The sequence below is a fragment of the Hirundo rustica genome, chromosome 3 (assembly GCF_015227805.2).
Source record: "Hirundo rustica isolate bHirRus1 chromosome 3, bHirRus1.pri.v3, whole genome shotgun sequence".
Classification (NCBI taxonomy): Eukaryota; Metazoa; Chordata; class Aves; order Passeriformes; family Hirundinidae; genus Hirundo; species Hirundo rustica.
The window spans coordinates 17,441,658-17,460,544 of NC_053452.1; the positions used below are offsets into that span (position 1 = coordinate 17,441,658).

Consider the following 18,887-nt stretch of genomic DNA (forward strand, 5'->3'; position numbering starts at 1 on the left):
CTACCCTTTTCAGTTTCCCCTTGTCCTGTCACTACAGACCCTTGTGACTGGCACTGAGGGATAGCATAGTCTCCTAGTGAACTTCTGAGGTCACTCTCAGACTCACCATCTGAAGTGGACAACATCTTTATACTTAAAACCTAAGTGGTCACCTTCTTGCTCTGTAAGGTGATGGCAGCATAGCTTGCATTTCCGGAAGGTTCCTTAGGTAAAGCTGGGAGCTATGCAGCATTTGATTGGAGGAAAGCCAAGAGCAATAATCTCAGCATTCAGGTGTGAGATCAGTTCTCATGCACACTGCCTATTAACAGTGCTGGGGTTTTCCACCACAGGAACCTCAGCTAACAAAGAAGTGTCAATAAAACACAACTACAGTTCACAAAAAAACCCTCACATTAACCTTTTTCAGTGTGGGCCTCTGAATTGCTAGAGGGTCAGAAATTCCAAGGTGTGCCAGCCTTCATGAGAAGCTTGAAAAATATGCTGTGCAAGCATTCCTCCTCTCAGCAGAAAGTGTTACAGTGATAAAAAATTTGTATTATGTGGTGTAGACATTTTCCAGTCAAAAATTGCCACTGAAAGCAACCACTTCTCCTGTGGAACTATCACAGTGAAGGAAACTTGCTTAGGAGGAAGTATTTTTGTTACTAAAAAAAATAAAAATAAGGTATAGGTGAGTTAAAATGGACTTATTTCAAGCCCCTTTTCCAAATCTTCTCACTAATTTTAATGCTGACATGTATTGCAAGATTTTCCTACTTTTCAGCTGCTTACAGAACTAAAAATACCCTGCTGCAAAATACACTGGCACTTCTTGCTGCTCCTTCTGCAAAAATTTCTCCGTCAGCTTTCCAGTGGTGTCCCATTCTAGAGCCTGTCAGTCTGACCTTGGTGCTGCCAAAGGTCGTGGAACTGATCATCATCATGGATCAGGCCAGGCAGCACAAGCTTATGAAAGTCAGGTCCTGTTTGACCAGTCTGATCTCCTGCTGTGACAAGGTGACCCATTTCCTGGATGGGGGAAGGCTGAGGATATTGCCTACCTAAACTTCAGTAAAGCCTATGAGCCTGTTTCCCTCACATTCTCCTGGAGAAACTGGCTTGGATGGCTGCACCCTTCCCTGCGTGAAAAACTGGCTGGATGGGCAGGCTAAGAGTGGTGGTGAAAGGAGTTAAATCCAGCTGCAAGCCAGTCACAAGTGGTGTTCCCCAGGGCTCAGCACTGGGGCCAGTGATGTCTAATATCTCAGTCGGTGATCGGGACCAGGGCATTGAGAGCACCTCAGCCAGTCAGAAGGTGACAGCGTTCTAGGCTGGAGTGTTGGGCTGCTGGAGGGTAGGAAGGCTCTGCAGAGGGATCTGAGTGGATGGGACAGATCAATGGGCTGAGGCCACTGCTGAGTTTGCGGTTGGATTCAATGATCTTAAAGATCTTTTCTAACATGAACAATTCTGTACTTAACTGCCGCTACTTTAATAAATGCCAGCAATGCCAGAACATGCTTATAACATAGCTGTGCGCTGTTGCAAAAGTCACTGGTGTACTTTAACCCAAGCCAATAATGCTTCTGCAAACATTTGGAAACAGCTGAGGAGGCTAAAGGGGAGTCCCAATTCTGTACATTTTTGCATGCTATGCATGTTTGTAGAACTGGAGGCCTGTCTCAGCATGTGGAACAGGTTCTTCCTGGACAACTTTTCTGCCCCCAGTGCAATTAAGTCTACTTAGGGCAGGAAATTGTCACATTGGCCCTGTGACTGCAGTGTGTGGTCATTTGACCCTTTTGCCAGGAGGCAACTCTAGATGGTGTACAGCCATCTCCTGATAATCCTGCAATCCCAGGAATCTGCTCTGCTGTATCTCCAGCCAGACAAGGGGGCTGTCACGACCTGTCAACTGATCTAGTTGCAGCAGTTAAAAGTACAGTGTAGGCGGGATCTGTCTTTGTCACCATTTACATCTGGGACAGACTGAACGTGGTCATGCAGGCCAGGTCAGATGGCCTTGCAAGAGATACAGGACAAGATCTTCATCTCATTTAGGCCAATATGGCTTTGTTGAGACTGGGACAACTCCACCAATTTCTGCCTGCAGGGAGCAGAAAGAGTCAAAAGTGGCTGAGGTGCCTGAGTTTGGGAAGGACTGCTGCCAGGCATTGGCTTGAGCTTATCTCAAGGTGTTTGAAAGGGAGTACTCACTTTCTAGCTCCCATGGAAGAGGAACAGGAAAAAGTGGTGAGGTGACACCTTTGCCACCAAGCTTACAAGCCAGCTGACCTCATTAGCAAGTTGGTTTTGGAGGCAGATAGAGCAGTAACATGGGCTAGGCAGAAAACAAGACAGGGCTAAAAAATGCTGACACAACAAAATTATTCTGCTCCTTCTATACCTTCCCAGCCTGCTTAGATTTCACTTGGGAATGAAGCAGTACCTGAGGGAGTCTTACAGAGGTTTTCCAAGAGACTTTGAAGTTTCTTAACTGCTTGGAACAGGAATGCTCTTCTTACCCCCATTACTAGTAGTAGGCTCCAAGACCCTCAGACTGGGATGCAATGTCAGGGAAGAGAGTAGATGGTGAAGCAGCCTTCTATCATAAATTTGAGGGGGAAAGTAAAAATGTAAAAGATGTGGAAGGCTTTCCCAGTCTGCCCATCCCATGAGAACCAGCAGCATTTCTAAAAATAGGAAATTCCTCTCAATGGGAACATCACAAGTCCGTCTCCTTCCCCATTAGATGTCAAGAACATTAGTTAATCTCTACAGTGTCAGCTTAGCAGAATACCATGCTGTCAAAGCTTAGCAATCCACGAGAGCCACCTTATACCCCTGAATTTCAAAGCAGTAGCTGTTCCTTTTATTGCAATCCATGTTTCAAAGAGCAGGAGCTAGGGAACAGGGTTTAAAGGATTTATTCAGGGGCCAAGTCCAGGTTCTGAAGTTTTTCACTTGTGTGAACTCAACTCTGAATTAAATTCACTGTCTTGTTGCTGTTAAAGGTGACACATTTGACAGTCCCTTCAGAGCCAGTGTGTGCACGAGCATAGCGTGCTGGTGTTAGTGCTAGCAGCACTCAGCCTCCTACAGCCAGCAGAAGGGCTTTGCAAATGGCTACCAAGCTTTGCTCCAAGGAATGCTGTATAATCCCAGGAAACAAAGCTCTGCACTGGCTCTCTTCCAGGACTGCATGACCATAAAGAGCCCCCTTCCCCCACAGAGCAGCCCATGAAGTGTCCCAGTAGCAGAGCTGCAGGTTTAGGTCTATCAAGCAATTGAGGGTGATGCAGTCTGTCATAGCTGAAGTGCACATCCCTTTGACATGCAGTGACATCACCAGCACTGACACAGCAGCTGCTGCTGCTCTCAAGCTCTCATAAAAAGTGTAGCCAAGGAGCTGCCTGGACTGATTTGGCCTACTGAGCTCCTGACTCATGCACTACTTTGTGGTCGGCACCCAACAGGTGTCACAGGTGTCACAGGTATGGTAGCCAGACTCCTTAGGATGCACAGGTGTCATTTACAGGCTTTGTGGGAAATATTTCCAGGATGTCCTGGCCCAAAGCACCCTGTCCTTCACTGCTTCTGTAATATCCTTGCCTGGAAGCCAGCCATTTCTCTTCTGATCTTTTTTAGACTGAGGCATGAATCTATGTCCACATTTAAAGGACTAGTGGTTGCATTACCTTGTCCCTTGCTCTGTGTCCTTATCGTTATTTATTGTTTCTAAGGAAGCATGAGGCTGCAGAGATGCCCATAGGGGAGGTGTTTGTACCAAAGCAGCACAGTCTTGACTGCTTTGACAATTTGGTAATGATACAAATGCCATCCACTTCCAAAGCATTGTCCTGGTGTCACATAATGAGCTCAGGCCAGCCCCCTGGGAGGGAGAATGAGGAGGGGATGACTGTACTGACATAAATGAGGACAGAGGGGAGGGCCACAGCTCAGGTCATTCAGAGCCAGGACAGGAATGAGGACTTCCTCATAATTCATCACTTTGTGCAGTCTGCCCTGCTAATGGAGCCACCTGGCAACAGGAACTCGTGTGCTTCAGTGGCATTGCAGTCCCTGGGGGCTCAGCCTTGTACACTCTGCTGCCCATCTGTCTCGACCTACCTCTGCCCTGAGCAGAGCAGATCCAAGTCTGTCAAGTTCAGTGATGCCTTGGCCAAGGTGTGTTTGATCCCTCTTTTGGGGCAGTACTTCTTGGATATATCCTGAACACTTCATATTCACTCTCGGTATGCTGCCTTCTCCCTTTCCTGTTCCTTAGCAGTGACCACAAGGTCCTAGCCAGGAGGTAAGGACTGGCAGTGTCGTTCCTCATTGGCTTTCTTTCCAGTATTACACTATTCCACCATTTTCCCAGCCAGTTCCATTCTGCTGGCTTCAGTGCAGCTCTAAGCATCCCATAAACCAAGGGAAAAAATCCTACTCACCAGCCTCGCCCTTCTCCTGGGAAAGTGAAATTCCCAAATGACCAGCAGCTTCAGCACCAGGGACACTTAGTCACTCACCAGTCTGACAGCAAGAAGAAAAATGCTAATAGCAACAGTCTTGGGCAGTGCAGAGCCCTCAGCCTGGCTGTGTCTCAAATAGCCATGCTTGGAAGGGAAAGGCAAACACCAAGGGAATTGATGTTCTCCCACTTCATGCAATGCTGTTTAGGGTACAATGGCAACAAAAAATATTTTTTCTGAGGAGCTTTGTCACGTGTGCTAGCAACAGCATGATACAAACTAAAGGCATCCACCCTGAAAGCCTCTAAAAGGGAGGCATTTCAAATATTTGCTATAATACTCCCCACTGGTGATGTTTGCTTATGTTCTGTATTTCACTCTGCCTGGGAGGGTGAAAGTGCACTGGTTAGTTTTGACTTTCCAGTTCACCTCCATTACAGCTGCCCTGCCAACCTGCCTGATTTTATCACAGTCTCACTAAACACATACTGTTCCACTGAAGTGCTCAGCTCTTACAGGCACACTATTCTGCACTTCCTCTTAAAAGCAACAGAAAAATGAGCAGAAAATCTGCACAGTTCTCATTTTTATTTCTAGAAATACATGAAGCCATGAGCCTAATTCTTCTGACCTGAAAGCAGCATGCAAACAAAAGGTCCAGATTATATTTGGGGTTTAAGAAAGCCAAATCATTATTTTGTTTGGTACTGAGGGAGAGAGAGACTGTCTTCCTGATTAGGGCTGGAAATACTGATGTATTTTGCAAAGAGAGCAAAAAAGAAGAGCAAAAAAAAGTAACACAAAATAACAAGTTTATATGGCACAGATAGAAAGAGCTGTGCTTTTTTCTACTCCTGTTAACATACAGCAAGCATTTAATTTGTGTTACTGAACAAGTCTGATTTTTAGAACAGCTGTGCAGCTTGTCCATTTGTTGTGCACTGTGCACTCCAGAAATATTCTAAGTATTGCATTGAAGGAAGATGGTCATGCCATCAGCATCTCATCAGTTTGCATTATTTATGCCCATCATGCATTCTTTCAGCATCCTGAGTAACAATGGAGAAGGAATTTGTTTCCTGGTCACTGGAAGCTATCAGTTACGGGTAGCCATTTCAGGCTGGCTTTTCAAACATGATTTCTCCTGAAATTTAAATATGAACACAGGAAAATTCAGCGTGTGTGTGTGGATCCTATAGTAAAAAAAAATTCATTGGAATCCCAGCTGTGCATTAACACTGCTATGCACTGACTTCTCTGGAAAACTTGGCCTGTGTTCAGGTGCCTTCTCAGAATCTGGCTAAAAACTTTTCAGAATTGGCCCAAGTGCCAGGGAATGCACAGGCCCATCTGTCACGAGTGGCAAAGATATGAACTTGTAGATGGGACAGGTTCTGACTGACCACAGGAGCTAAACAGGCTATTATAGGGAAACTTAGCTCTGGACAGTGCCCTCCCCAGTTTTGCTTGATTTGAATGTGCCTGGTGAGGTTTCCTTCACTTCCCAGTGACAAAGCGAGAGCCCCATCAGGCTCCCAGTCTCTTCCCCACCCTGAAGCCCTTGCAGTAAACAACATGAAAGCAAAAGGCCACAGTCTGGCACTCCAGGGACTGCTTAATATAAATGTTAGTATTGTTGCTAGCTGAGAACAGAGATCTGCTGTGCTTTGAGTCCTTTTGCTTTTGCTTTGGAAACATTAAAAGCCTCCAAAACGTATTTAATGTTTCCATTAGTTCTTGGTACAGAGGAGGAGGAAATGTGGAGCACTGGCAGGAGGATGTAGCTACCAGTGCTCTGAATCAGCAGCTCCAGGACAGATTATTTCTTTTGAGAATAGGCACAGGCAGAAGTGACTGGCAAGCTGGGCCTGCTCTAGAAATTAGGGCATGCGACATTCAAAGAAATCTTTTCATCCCAAAGGCCTTCTGTGTACTTCCCAACACACCCACAGATATACATTACAGGAATCTCTCTATATTCCCTTGGAAGGCAGCCATTTTCAGAGAGGAGTATGGCAACTTTTTACAAAGGTGTTTTAGGATGAGCTGCGGTGAGGTATATCCAGTACCCATCCCTTGCTTTTCATCATCCCTTCTGTCCTCCTTGTTGGCACCCCCAGCTCCTCACCTTAAGAGAAACTTACTCAAAACACTGTTCTTCCACCCAGTTCCAGCTGTTTCCTCTCTGACACTGTTACCTAGCACCATTCTCTCTTTAGGACACCATTACTCTCTGGGTCTCATAACAGCCGCCCAACCCAGCTTCCCACTCACTTTGTGTGTCCTCAAAGGGATGTGTCACTTCCCCCTCCCTTCCCTCATTTTTCTTCTGACCTTCCTTCTCCTTTGCTCACAGCCATCTGTCACATTTAGGTAACACCTGCCCCTCCTGGCACATTCTCCCCCTCCAGTGGAGGCTGCCTGCATGTTCTGCAATGACATAAGTCTTCTTCCCTGGGAAGGGCTGTCAGGCAGGACATCGCTGTGACCAGTAAGACTAAGCCTCAAAACCCTCTTACTCAATTACAAAAGTTTAAGTCATGGGCTCCCTGGAATCAGCATTCATTTCATTTCATTTCATCTCATCTCCCCAGAGCTGTTCCCTCTCTAGGCAGTCAGTGTCCTGATGTCAGCTCTCCCATCTTGGGATGTTGTCCTCAGACAGTCAGAAACGGTCTCCCACTTGACAAACAGGGACACTGCCATAAAACTCTGTCCTATAGAGTGGCACAATCTGGTAAACCTTTAATCTCTAGATAACACAGCTTTAGAAAGATGAGAAGGAAGCTCCCAGTGACTAAAACTCAGCAGAAAAGAGGTGAATTGCTAAAAGCAGCAGCACAATTTACAGCAGTAGTAACAGCAAGCTGTGAGATATCTGGTGCAAAACAGCAGCTTTGGGGTTTTCAGCACTTCTTGATTTGTTTCTAATCAATCCCACCTGAACTCCACTGCCACAGGACCTGTGGCTAGGGTTCCACAAGAAAGGAAATCAATATTTTGCTTGCTACCAGCCAAAAAAATAGCACAAACAAAACAAACCTAAACCAACAACCAGTTGTCACTACATGGTGAGAAATGCTGAACTCCTTGCCCACTCCCTGCTGGTTTAAATTGACTTTAAAATCTTACAGCCAGGCAGATTTTATGCTGGGTCAGGTATCATTCATCTTCCCACAGTCAGCATAAAGACTGTATCATGCCTGATCTGACTTGGCAGAATGTAATTGCATAATCCTGCCAGATCTTGATAAAATGCATGGTGCCAGGTATTCCAGTGGTATACAGACAAGAATTCATTAGGCCAGCCTGCTTTATGGAGTCTAGATGGCAGGGTGTCTGCAAGAAGATCATTTTCTCTGCAGGCTGAACCCACTGACAGTCCTGCTGACTTGTCAGCTTTGTGTTAAGTCCGTTGAGTCCTTTCAGTGCTGTCAGAAGGAAACCTGTCTCATGAAAAAAACATCTGATGGAATAGAATTGTTACTGTGTTCATCTTGTCCTCCTAGTACTGTATGATTTGGATTCATTTTCTCTTCACGTTGACCTTATCTGGAGGTTGTGAAAGAAACTGCATCAGTGATGTTAGAGAATGTTTAAATATGCAGCATATTTTTCAACAGGGATGCAAGTACAACAGGCAGGAATTACTGAACAGCAAATTCTTCCCTTTACAGTTCTGTCTGAACATCGCTGTAATAATGGTTTTGCATTAATGCAGCTTTGGCAAGCAGATGGCTTCCCTGCCGCCCTGTAAGTTCACAATAAAACTGTGCTGAGTTCTGTGGAAGCTTCACTCATCCCTGAAACATTGCCAAAGCAGAGACAGTGACTGCCTGCTTTTGTGAGAGGCCTTAGCAACACCCTACAACACAGGGAGGCGTAGGGAGATATAACGCATTTGCAGCAGAATGAGCAAGGGACACCAGGAAAACTCCTAAGTTGACTGAGGATGAAGATCAGTTCTTGGTCTAAGCTCACACAGTAATAAACTGCCAGAAGAAAGAGGCAGGCCCAATGTATCTGTGAAATGAAAAATGGGCCAGGAGGAAAGAAACCAAAGTGAAGCTATAAGGTTGAAATTTAGTTACAGAATGAGCCTCATGTTTTCAGGTGTTGCACACCTGAGCCAGACAAAATGCCCCAAGTTCTCTGTGCCGTTGAAGAGCCCTTCAAAAATGAAAGCTCCAAATTAAACATTAAAATATTAATCTAAGACCTTATTTTTAAACACCTTTATTAATAGCTTGCCCGTAGCCATTTACACTGTCATCCTGCTATCCAAATGCTTTGGTAACAACCTACTCTGTTATATTCTAAAAGCAAGACTAAAAAGTCAAGCCCATGAATCATACCCGTAGCAATTCTCTAGGCACTGTATGTGAAACCACCACCACTGTCAGTGATTCCAAGTAGATACGTGTGACAGAGCTCTCTGTCCCATGTCATGCTGTGTGTTAAGGAACTTTACAGCACTCAGGATAATTTTTCCCTCTTTCCCTCTATAGGGTTCCATCACTCAAGAACAGAATCCATACACTTACACCTTGTTTTTCCTTCCAAGTACCTCCTTAGAGAGGAATGCAGTTGTGATCAGTAGCACTGCACACACAGGACTTGTTTTTGCTCAGCTGGGCACCAACAGGAGAGGTTTCCCACAGCCAGAGCAAGTGGCACATACAAGGGGAGGGTGTGGGCTGGGCTTTTGTCCCAGCATGGGATGTAAATGAGTCCATGGTGATATGTCAGAGCAGTCAACAGCAAGTGTTACTCTCCAGGGCTTTGTTCTCTCTTTAATGGAGATATGCAGGACAGCTGTCAGGAGAATATTTCTGAACAAGCAAAGAAGCCAGGAAAGAAAATCTGCTAATCAATCTAGACATTTAATGAAGTCCACAGGGACATACAAGACTCATTGCATATTACTGTAGCAGCTGGGAATACACAAAGGGTCTGAGCAGATATTAATTTCCTTTTATTGCTGGGTAAAGCAAGATTTTTGTTAATAGGAAAGAGGCTCAGGAAATAGATACCTTCTAAGTACTACTGTGGATGCAGGCTTGATACAGGATAAAAATCATCATTATCCTAAAGATAGTTTTGGACACACCTTGAGACCCAGGCTAAGGTCAGTCTCCCAAGTCCTCAGTTAATATCAAAACTACGATTACACTTTTTTTCTATACCTCCCTTCTTTTAAGTAATCAGTTTCCACTTTCACTAAATCCCTGCAAGGTGGACTGAGTGTCAGGTGCAGACACTTTCCCCAACACAACAGAGAGCGTAACACTCTTCTTCTGCTGTCAGAGGGAAACATTCCACTTGATCTGACATCACCATGGCAAGGTAGCCTACAGAGCATGACTGTTTTCCACTTGATTCTCCCAAGAAAAAGACTATCTATGGTACAATTCAAACATGTGCCAGCTTGACAAGAAAACCTCCCAGTCCATGAGATTTGACAAGGCTAAACACATAAACATCTCCAAATAAAGTCACCCTGACTCACTACTTCCATGATGAAAAAGCAAGTTGTGCAGCTCTGCTTATGAGGAACAAACTGTCCTGCCATGCCAGATGACTTCCAGCCGTGTCAGAAGTGAACATAAAGTCAGTGTATTCACTGTTTAGCAAAGTTTGAGGGGGCATGGGAGATCCCTGTTTGCACATCCGTGTTTGATCTGCTTGCAGAGGGATGACAGCCTGAACCCAAGCCAGGTGAAGTGAGGTATCAGCATCGACTTTGCCCTGCTGCCACTGCCCCCAGCACAGGTTAAGGAGTCAGCACACTGATCTTTGCAGCAGATTTGCAATTGGAGCAGTGGAGTAGAGCTTCCTGCTGTGAGAAGACCTGAGGTTAAAAAGCTGAGGTTAGCACCTAAGGTTTAAAAAGGCTATTAATAATCTGAAAGTAAGCAGGATCAGGTTTATTTCAGTTTTAAAAAACTGACTTGTGACTGTGTGAGGTCAGACACACAGACTGGGCAAGATATACAGCCATCAATATAATATATAGAATGATCACCAGGTCTTTGTAAAAGCTAATTCTCTGAAGTTCTCAGCATCAAATGTAGCTGAGCAAAGAGCCAGGGCCCAGCATTGCTTGCACTTGTTAGAGGAGACACTCGTGTCCGAGTGAGCAGGACACTGGTGGAACAAACATCTTTCATTGGAGATTTCTGTAGATCCCATGGAATAGAGCAGGGCAAAGTGCCCACATCCAGGAACACACACCTCGCATGCCCACACTCTGCCACCCCCTTGTCCTGTAAGGAGCAAACTGTAATTGACCAAAGCAGAACATGGCCCAGTAATAATACTTCAAAGTTGTATAAAAGTTCTCAGTGGCAAAAAGTTAATAAGAATTTGTCTAGCTGAAGAGAAAGTTCACACAGGCTCTACTCCTGACATGAGAGCAGGATTTCACTCCAGTTTGCTTGGTCATGGAAGAAAAGGCCAGCATGCGAAAGCAAGATCAGAGCTCAGCTATCCTCCCTTCTGTAGTCCCAGTCTAATGATAGGGATGCACTGGCTGCCCTCTAGGTTTAGAGGGGACAGAAGGAAAAAAAGGAAGAAAAAGAAAGGGGAGCAGGAGGAAAAAGCACCAAACTGATTATCATGTATTTATTCATGAAAGCCAAGATTAAAATAGTTTATTAAAGGATTTGAATGCAAAATAGCATTTGCTCTGTCCTGATTTCCCATAACAAAGTGCAGCACTCCAGTGACTCAGATAACCCCAAATGTTGCACAGAATAGGAGAGCCTGACAGAGCAGGGGGAGAGAACCAACAAGACTTTAAAGAAGGATAAGAAAAGGCCACAGAGCTAGGAAAAAAGGTAATTTTATTGCTTTAATTGCTGTTGTTTTAGGGACTTTTCCACACACTACTTACCATGCCCTGACTGCTTAGAAGTGGACCTAGTCTGACACTGAATCCATTATCTTTACTCTTGGGGCGCATGAAATTTGAGCCCACTGTTCATGGCCTGTGTCTGCCTCTGGTGTTCACAGCAATGCTGTCTGCTAAGCCTCAAGCTTTTGGCTAAGTAAACACAAATCATTTGGCTTTGTGCACATGCAGCAGGTATGACAGGATGATAACTCTTGTAAGGAAGGTTATTTGCATGCTGGGTTTTGAATTGGACGGGCCAAAGGTAGCCTTGCACAACTAGACAAGACCTGAGATTTGTTAAGCAGTGGAGATAGGCATCTCAAACCAGTCTGGGTGCAAGTATTGCCATTACCCAGCTTTCTACAGCCTTTGTAGGCTATGCTGATGGCCAGTCATCCACAAACTAGACTGCTCTTGCTGCCACATATAAGACTTCTGCAGTAGGTATTTGTATACAGCAGTTGTTCCTTGATGTGCTTTTGAATGAAGATCTGGGGCACAAGTTCAAGACTTCTTTGGGTGATCTCTTAATGTGGAGGGGACAAGAGCTGTCCTTAACTGTGCTGTGACATTTCCATGTGAAGGACAGTGCCTCATCTCCTCATTAAGCTACCTGCTGTGCTGGGAAAGCCACTTCCTTGCAAGCTTACCCTCAGTTAGCATTGATATACAGATACAGTTTGAGTACAGCAAGTAGGCTCTCTACTCCCCTGTTCACTGCATCTCCGCTCTTCCTCCCCCCCTTGCAGGTTATGACTTCGCTGCTGTACTGGAATGGTTCGCAGAGCGGGTTGACCGCATCATTCTCCTCTTTGATGCTCACAAGCTGGACATCTCTGATGAATTCTCCGAGGTCATCAAGGCCCTGAAGAACCATGAGGACAAGATGAGAGTTGTTCTCAACAAGGCCGACCAGATCGAGACTCAGCAGCTGATGCGGGTATACGGTGCCCTCATGTGGTCCCTGGGAAAGATCGTCAACACTCCCGAGGTCATCAGGGTCTACATTGGCTCCTTCTGGTCCCATCCACTGCTCATCCCCGACAACCGCAAGCTGTTCGAGGCAGAGGAGCAGGACCTGTTCAGGGATATCCAGAGCCTGCCCCGCAATGCAGCCCTGAGGAAGCTGAATGACCTCATCAAGCGAGCACGCCTGGCTAAGGTAGGTGTTGGTGTAGAAGCCCCAAGCATTCACTTTGGCTGCCTGCAACATGCAGCCTATGGAGAAGTGGATTTGGCCAGTTCAGCTTGCAGAGCTGGTGGATCCTCCTCTTTTTCCATCCCATTTAACTCAGGCCCAGCATAACAGTCCTATGCCAATACGGGAAGAAAACAACTCCTTTGTTTGGTGTGTCAGTCATGGCAGGCCAGAATGAGGAAGGTAACTGCAGATCAAAGCACTTGAAGGGATCTGGAAAGCAGTTGCTCTGTGGTAGCAACTTGAGAATTAGGACCAATTCAGTATATCAGAATCATACACCAAGGGAATTGATAAGCTCTAGGTCTTTTGCTTTAAACTTTCTTAGCCAAGAGAGATACCTGGTTTAGATTGATGCAGAGGAGGTGGAGACACACAGATGATAAATAAGCCTGTAGTATCCCTGAGTATTTGAAATAAACTGAAAGAAGCCCCTAAAAATACAGGAAAGAGCCCCACACCAATTGAGAAAAGAGATCAAAAGATCCCTCAAAAGCTTTCAGTGCAAGGGTCTTCATTTCAAGAAGAAATGCTTGGTTCACCAGTTAAAAAAAAAAAGCCAGAATGTTGCATAAATTAAGGACCAGTATTCATACTAAAACATTGAACCTCTATGGTTGGACTGAAGGCCATGCCCAGTGGAAGAAAAAAATCCCCACCACTCCCTCCAGAAAGTTCACATGAATGTCACAGTCTGTATGTTCAGGACCTTATTTTTGCCTTGTCTCAGCACAGCCAGAGCACACAGTTCAGCATTTAGTACTGGAATAACAATCCATAGGTCCTGGCAAGGTGAGGAGTTGAGCTTGCTCTTCAGGGTGGGGCAAGATGGAGTTGAGTCCTAGGCACAGTCATTCTGCTGAGAAGAATTGTCTGATATGCTATTTAACATTTGCCTTCATTCCAAATTAATCCCCTTCAGGTCCATGCCTACATCATCAGTTCCCTAAAGAAGGAAATGCCCTCAATGTTTGGGAAAGACAATAAAAAGAAAGAGCTTGTTAACAACTTGGGAGATATTTATGCTCGGATTGAAAGGGAGCATCAGATCTCACCGGGAGACTTCCCTAATCTGAGAAAGATGCAGGTAAGCAGTGGCATCCTTGCAAACATCCAAGGAAAGAGCATTAGAGTAACTGCAGGGAATACAGCAGAGGCATGCTGACATTGATTGTTGCCACCTGTGGGAAAAGCTTGCTATAATGTTGAAATATGCCTTAAAATATGTGCAGGCTATATTTGGGCATGAGCACTTCTTACACATAGAGCTCATGTGAAGCATTACAGCTTCACATTCATTTCTCATATCTTTGCCTGAATAGCACTTTACAGCAAATTATTTCTTTTGTTTTTCTTTATTTTTAATTCTGGGTTCCATTTTCAGGTTTTTCAGGCCTAAGCATGCTATTAATTTATAATACAAGGAAAGCTATGTCCTGAAAAGGCTATATATGCCACATTCCTCAAGAGCTATGTTTGTCTTGTACTTCACTCTTTGTTTCTAGAAAGAGAGAAAGGAAGGAGTGAAAACTTAAAGCCCCTTCTCTGTTTTAAGCAGAGAAGCAGGTTTTCTGTTCTGCAGACTGGAGACCTGGCCCAGTGTTCATGCAAGTCAAAAACTTGTAAGGACCTTGGATCAGAGCCTTGTATTGTACATTCAAGCAGTACTGGACACTGCTGCATTGCTGCGTGGTTTCAGTCCAGGCAGAAACCTTTTCTGAGTTCTAGCTGTTGAGGTTGCTGCTAGTTACCTATGGAAAACAACATTTGCCTATTTTTTTTTTTTCTTTTTGAAAATATATTTTCCCTAAGATTTTGTGAATAAGATCTATGGGGGTCTATCCAATAGGAGATCTCGTTCATTGCTTGTTAAATTGCATGTTTAAAAAAAAACTGTATCAATCCAGTTGGAGTGAATAGTGTGGAGTTAATGAGTGGAGGGTGAAAGATAAAGCTGTAGGTCATTTTGCAGCTAGAAGAAAGTTCTCTGCAGGCCCTGCTCCAAGCCCTTTTGCTTAGCTGTGGTATTACAGAATGTGAGGCATGCTGTAAGGACATGCTCACCACCTCTTACAGATGTGCTACTGTCTTGATGGCATCTGAAAGATGCACTGCATGGTGATGAGTACAATGATCTTTTGCCAGGTGGCATCTCCTTCCCAGAGTACAGAAAGGAGAGAGAATGTAGAGCACTGGCTGGAGGATGTAGCAAGAGCACACAACCAGTTTGCCTTTGGTCATTTGGTCATTTTCTGTAGGACTTCAGAGGGGATTAAACAAGGCCGACCAGGGAGACCCCATCCCATGCTGAAAGCAGGGCTGTCAGAGGAAGGAGTGCCAGGCTCCCCACTCCTCTGCAGTAGCAGCGTTTCATGAGCCAAGCAGCAGGCAGCCATCCCACTGTACAACATTACTCCACCATACACGGCCACATCGCTCACCTCTTGCTCTGTTGTTCCATTTTAAGGATCAGTTGCAAGCCCAGGATTTTAGCAAGTTCCAGCCTCTGAAGAGCAAGCTGCTGGAGACTGTGGAAGACATGCTGGCCAACGACATCGCCCAGCTCATGGTGCTCGTCCGCCAGGAAGAGTCCCAGCGGCCAACCCAGATGGTGAAGGGAGGAGCCTTCGAGGGCACCTTGCATGGTCCCTTTGGCCACGGCTACGGAGAAGGCGCCGGAGAAGGGATCGATGACGCCGAGTGGGTGGTGGCCAGGGACAAGCCCATGTACGACGAGATCTTCTACACACTCTCGCCTGTTGATGGTAAAATAACTGGTGCCAATGCCAAGAAGGAGATGGTAAGGTCTAAGCTGCCCAACACCGTGCTGGGCAAGATCTGGAAACTGGCTGACATCGACAAAGATGGCATGCTGGATGATGAGGAGTTTGCCTTGGCGAATCATCTCATTAAAGTCAAGTTGGAGGGTCACGAGCTGCCAAATGAGCTCCCTTCCCATCTCCTCCCTCCATCCAAAAGGAAAATAACAGAGTGAAAGGAAGGTTACAGGGGAGAGGGGAAGGGAAGGGGAAAATAAAAGATATAGAAAAACATGTTTACTTAAATTATACGTTTAGATGTGAGATCACGTTTGGATTTATACCTACACTTTGCTGTATGAAGAACAAAATCTAAAGCAGAACAAAGTCCAATCCTTCATGGTAATACGCAATTAACTCTTTCAGTGTACTGTCCACGCTTTCTAATGTGTAGTCTGTAAATATGAAGGTAAAGAAAGGATGTTGCAAACTAGGAGACTGTTAAGCAAGAGTAGAAGAAAACCTGAAGTGGGCTGCATTTTTGGAGAGTGGAATAGGCACTAATAGAAATCTGCTAACTGCCAGTATCACTCCTGAGCTTTGGCTGCACCTTCTGCCTTTTAATGGGTCTTACAAATTTCAGGAGACTGAGACACCACAAGGTCTTCAAGCTATTGGCCAAAATAAAGAGCATTTCCTAATTAACATAAGCCCACACTAAAATACTAGATACTAAACCCCGGAGTTAAGAACTTTAGGAGCCTTGATTCACGGTTAGGATGCAAATTTTACGAACATTCCCCTGTCCTTAAAGAAAAATACATCAATAAAATCTGAAAGAGCTCTGAACTGGGCAGCTGGAGTTCCTCATTGTTCACTGTGGGACAGGCACTCAAGAGTTCCCAATCATCGCTACCTCCCATTCAGTCCCCGGGGAGATTTGTTCTGTAGGCATGGCCAAGAGAACCACACCCCAAGGGAAGCAGAGGGAGCGGGCCCTAGAGGTGGACATCAGGTGGGTTGGAAGGGAGGAACACCGCTTCCAGGCTCACCCAACATTTCACAGCCAGCGGGTAGTGTTTGCTCCTTGAACAGTTGTGGTGTCTGTGATTGCTGTGAAGTGATGTGTTTGCTCTCATTGTGCACAGTGAAAGCTACCAGGCCCCATTCTCACTGTACAGATACAAGCCCCACAGTCAGGTGGATCCATCACAAGGGCGGAACACAGAGGGGCACTGGGCAGAGCTTGCTCTGCTCTGTGCTTCCACAAACCTAGCCAAGATGTCAGCCTTCACACACTCTCCTCGCCACACAGTAACACTTGATCCCCTCCAGAACTTCTACCCTGAGCCAAGAGACCTTCCCCACTTCTTTCATGCTCTGTGAGATTTTTGTTTTCAAGACCCAGTTTTAGCAGAAATCCCTCAATTTCCTATTTCATTGCCTAAACACACATGTGCGCACACACTCTTCTGGTTTTTGTTGTTGCTTTGGAGCAATGTGTTGTTCCAATCCTGTTGTCACTTTATATAAGCTGAGCTCCTACTGTGATGAAAAACCAAGATAAGTATAACTTATTTTATATCTCTTGTGTTCATATTATATAGAGAAATATATTCTGTGTATGTAGGATGTGCTTATTGCAGTACATTTATCACTTGTCTTAAAAATTAATGCATTAACCTTTTTTGTACCCTGGTCCTAAGACATTATTAAAAAAGAAAGGCCATATCTGTCTATTTCTTTATATAGCAAAATGAAATGCAGCTGAAAAGGAAAAAAAAGCTTATTTCTGAGTGCAACAAAGGGAAGAGATTATCCTTATGGCACATTCCCAAATGTGCATGTACAGATCAGCCCAGCTGGACTCGAGCGTGCACTGCTGAATGACTGGTTGACATCTGCAACATCTTTCTTTCTTGGCAGTCTAATCACAACCTCCTCCGCCAAAGCAAGAGGAACTGTACCCATGATTCACCTTGTTCAACGCAGGGGAGAGGTAACAACCACATTTCAGTAGAAAAAGGAATATATTGAAGGAGTTTCTTCCTGCCAGTCACAGATGAGAATGCTACAAATTTATCAAGATCTGGAAAGGATACAAAAAAACTCAGTCTTAAATCTTACTAATTCTACTTCTGTCTTCATTCTTTCTTTTCTGTAGATGTACATGACAGTGATAGTGATTCCCATAGTGGAACAGTGAGAGGCATGGAGTAAGGAAAATCAGTTAGGATAGTCCTGGGGAAGCACTTGGAGAAAGTGTGAGCTGTGGTAGTTGACAGAGTTTCCATTTAGCATCTGTACAGGATGAGACAGGAGAGAGAGGAAATCATAGGGTGGAGAGCAAAAGCAATAAATGCAAATTGAGGGAAAAGCCAGCAAACTGTGTCATTCCAGTTCAGCTGCCCAGTAGCCCCCCATTTAACTGTCAGCACAGTACACATCTGCTAAGGCTGTCCCGGTCTTCCTGAGGAATTTGCATCCATCAGACTCCAGCTGAAGCTGAGCAGAGCACCATGAATCAACCCTGCCTTTGTGGGCACAACTGCCTTTGTGGCCACTCATACGGCACATTGCTTGTGCCAATCATGTCATGCTGAAATTTAACTCCTTAAAAAGCAGAACATGACTGGTTCTTTCAAAGGGGATGGCAGAGGGGGAGGTCTAGTAGTCTTTTCTTCCATGTACCTTCAAGCAAGGTGTTCAGGTAGGCAAAAATACATTGTAACAGTAATCAGCTGATTGTGCTTACAAGTTGACAAGCCAAACCACTGGCCTGTTGTAGGTAGCAGGTTAGTTATCAGTGCCTGCGTGCAGTTGTACTTGAGACTAATCTCAAAGCAGGGCTCACTGTTCGACAGGAAACATTTCCTGTGTTGCTGGTAGCAGCAGTTACCCCTACACCACGGCTGGGATATGCCAGCACATTCCACAGCTCCTGCCTGCTCCATACACCGCTCCTCGTCCCTGTGCCAGCCTCTCCAGGATGTTCCCACAGGATTCACCCAGAGGGGCCAAGCAGGACAGAGGCACAGAGAGCTCTGCCCGCACAGGTCAAGTGCCGGGTGGGGGTTTGCTCTCAACGCCCCTCAGGAACCACTTGGTGCTGTCAGAGTGCAGCTTCCTCACTTGTGGTGGGGAGAGAGGAAAAAACACCAGCAGTCCACTGACAAACACACTGTTACCTAACAGGACTGCACCGGGGTCTGCCAGCAGGGCAGGAGACAAAGCAACCCTGCTGCAGAGGGAACAGGACAGCTGCTAGGAAGGCCGTGTTTCCACAGAGGCAGGTTATGAACAGTAGTCTTCAGTCAGATGACTTTATCCAGCACATTTCACTTTTGCTAGGCACTTCAGGAAATTTTAAAAGAACAACAATCAAACAAAATCCCACTAGAACACTGAAAATCCACACCAGACCTTAAGCAACCTGACATTCTCTATATAAAAATATATGGAATCCTGTCTCTCCACTATGGCCGTAGGAAGGTGCATGTGTTTCTCCATCCCCTTCCCAGACGGCAGCTGCGAATGCACAGCCCACCCTTTTTTTCCTTTTCCCTTCCGAGTTATGA

General features: G+C 45.3%; 1 protein-coding gene across 1 annotated transcript in view; it reads left to right on the forward strand.

Moving 5' to 3' along the window:
- EHD3 (EH domain containing 3) overlaps positions 1-17,038 on the forward strand; it is a 29,925-nt gene extending 12,887 nt beyond the window's left edge. The window contains exons 4-6 of the mRNA XM_040058299.2: positions 12,102-12,514; positions 13,473-13,637; positions 15,018-17,038. Of these exons, the coding sequence (XP_039914233.1) occupies positions 12,102-12,514; positions 13,473-13,637; positions 15,018-15,545 (1,106 nt within the window). The 3' untranslated portion in view covers positions 15,546-17,038. The remainder of the gene's footprint in view (positions 1-12,101; positions 12,515-13,472; positions 13,638-15,017) is intronic.
- Positions 17,039-18,887: the final 1,849 nt, after the last annotated feature.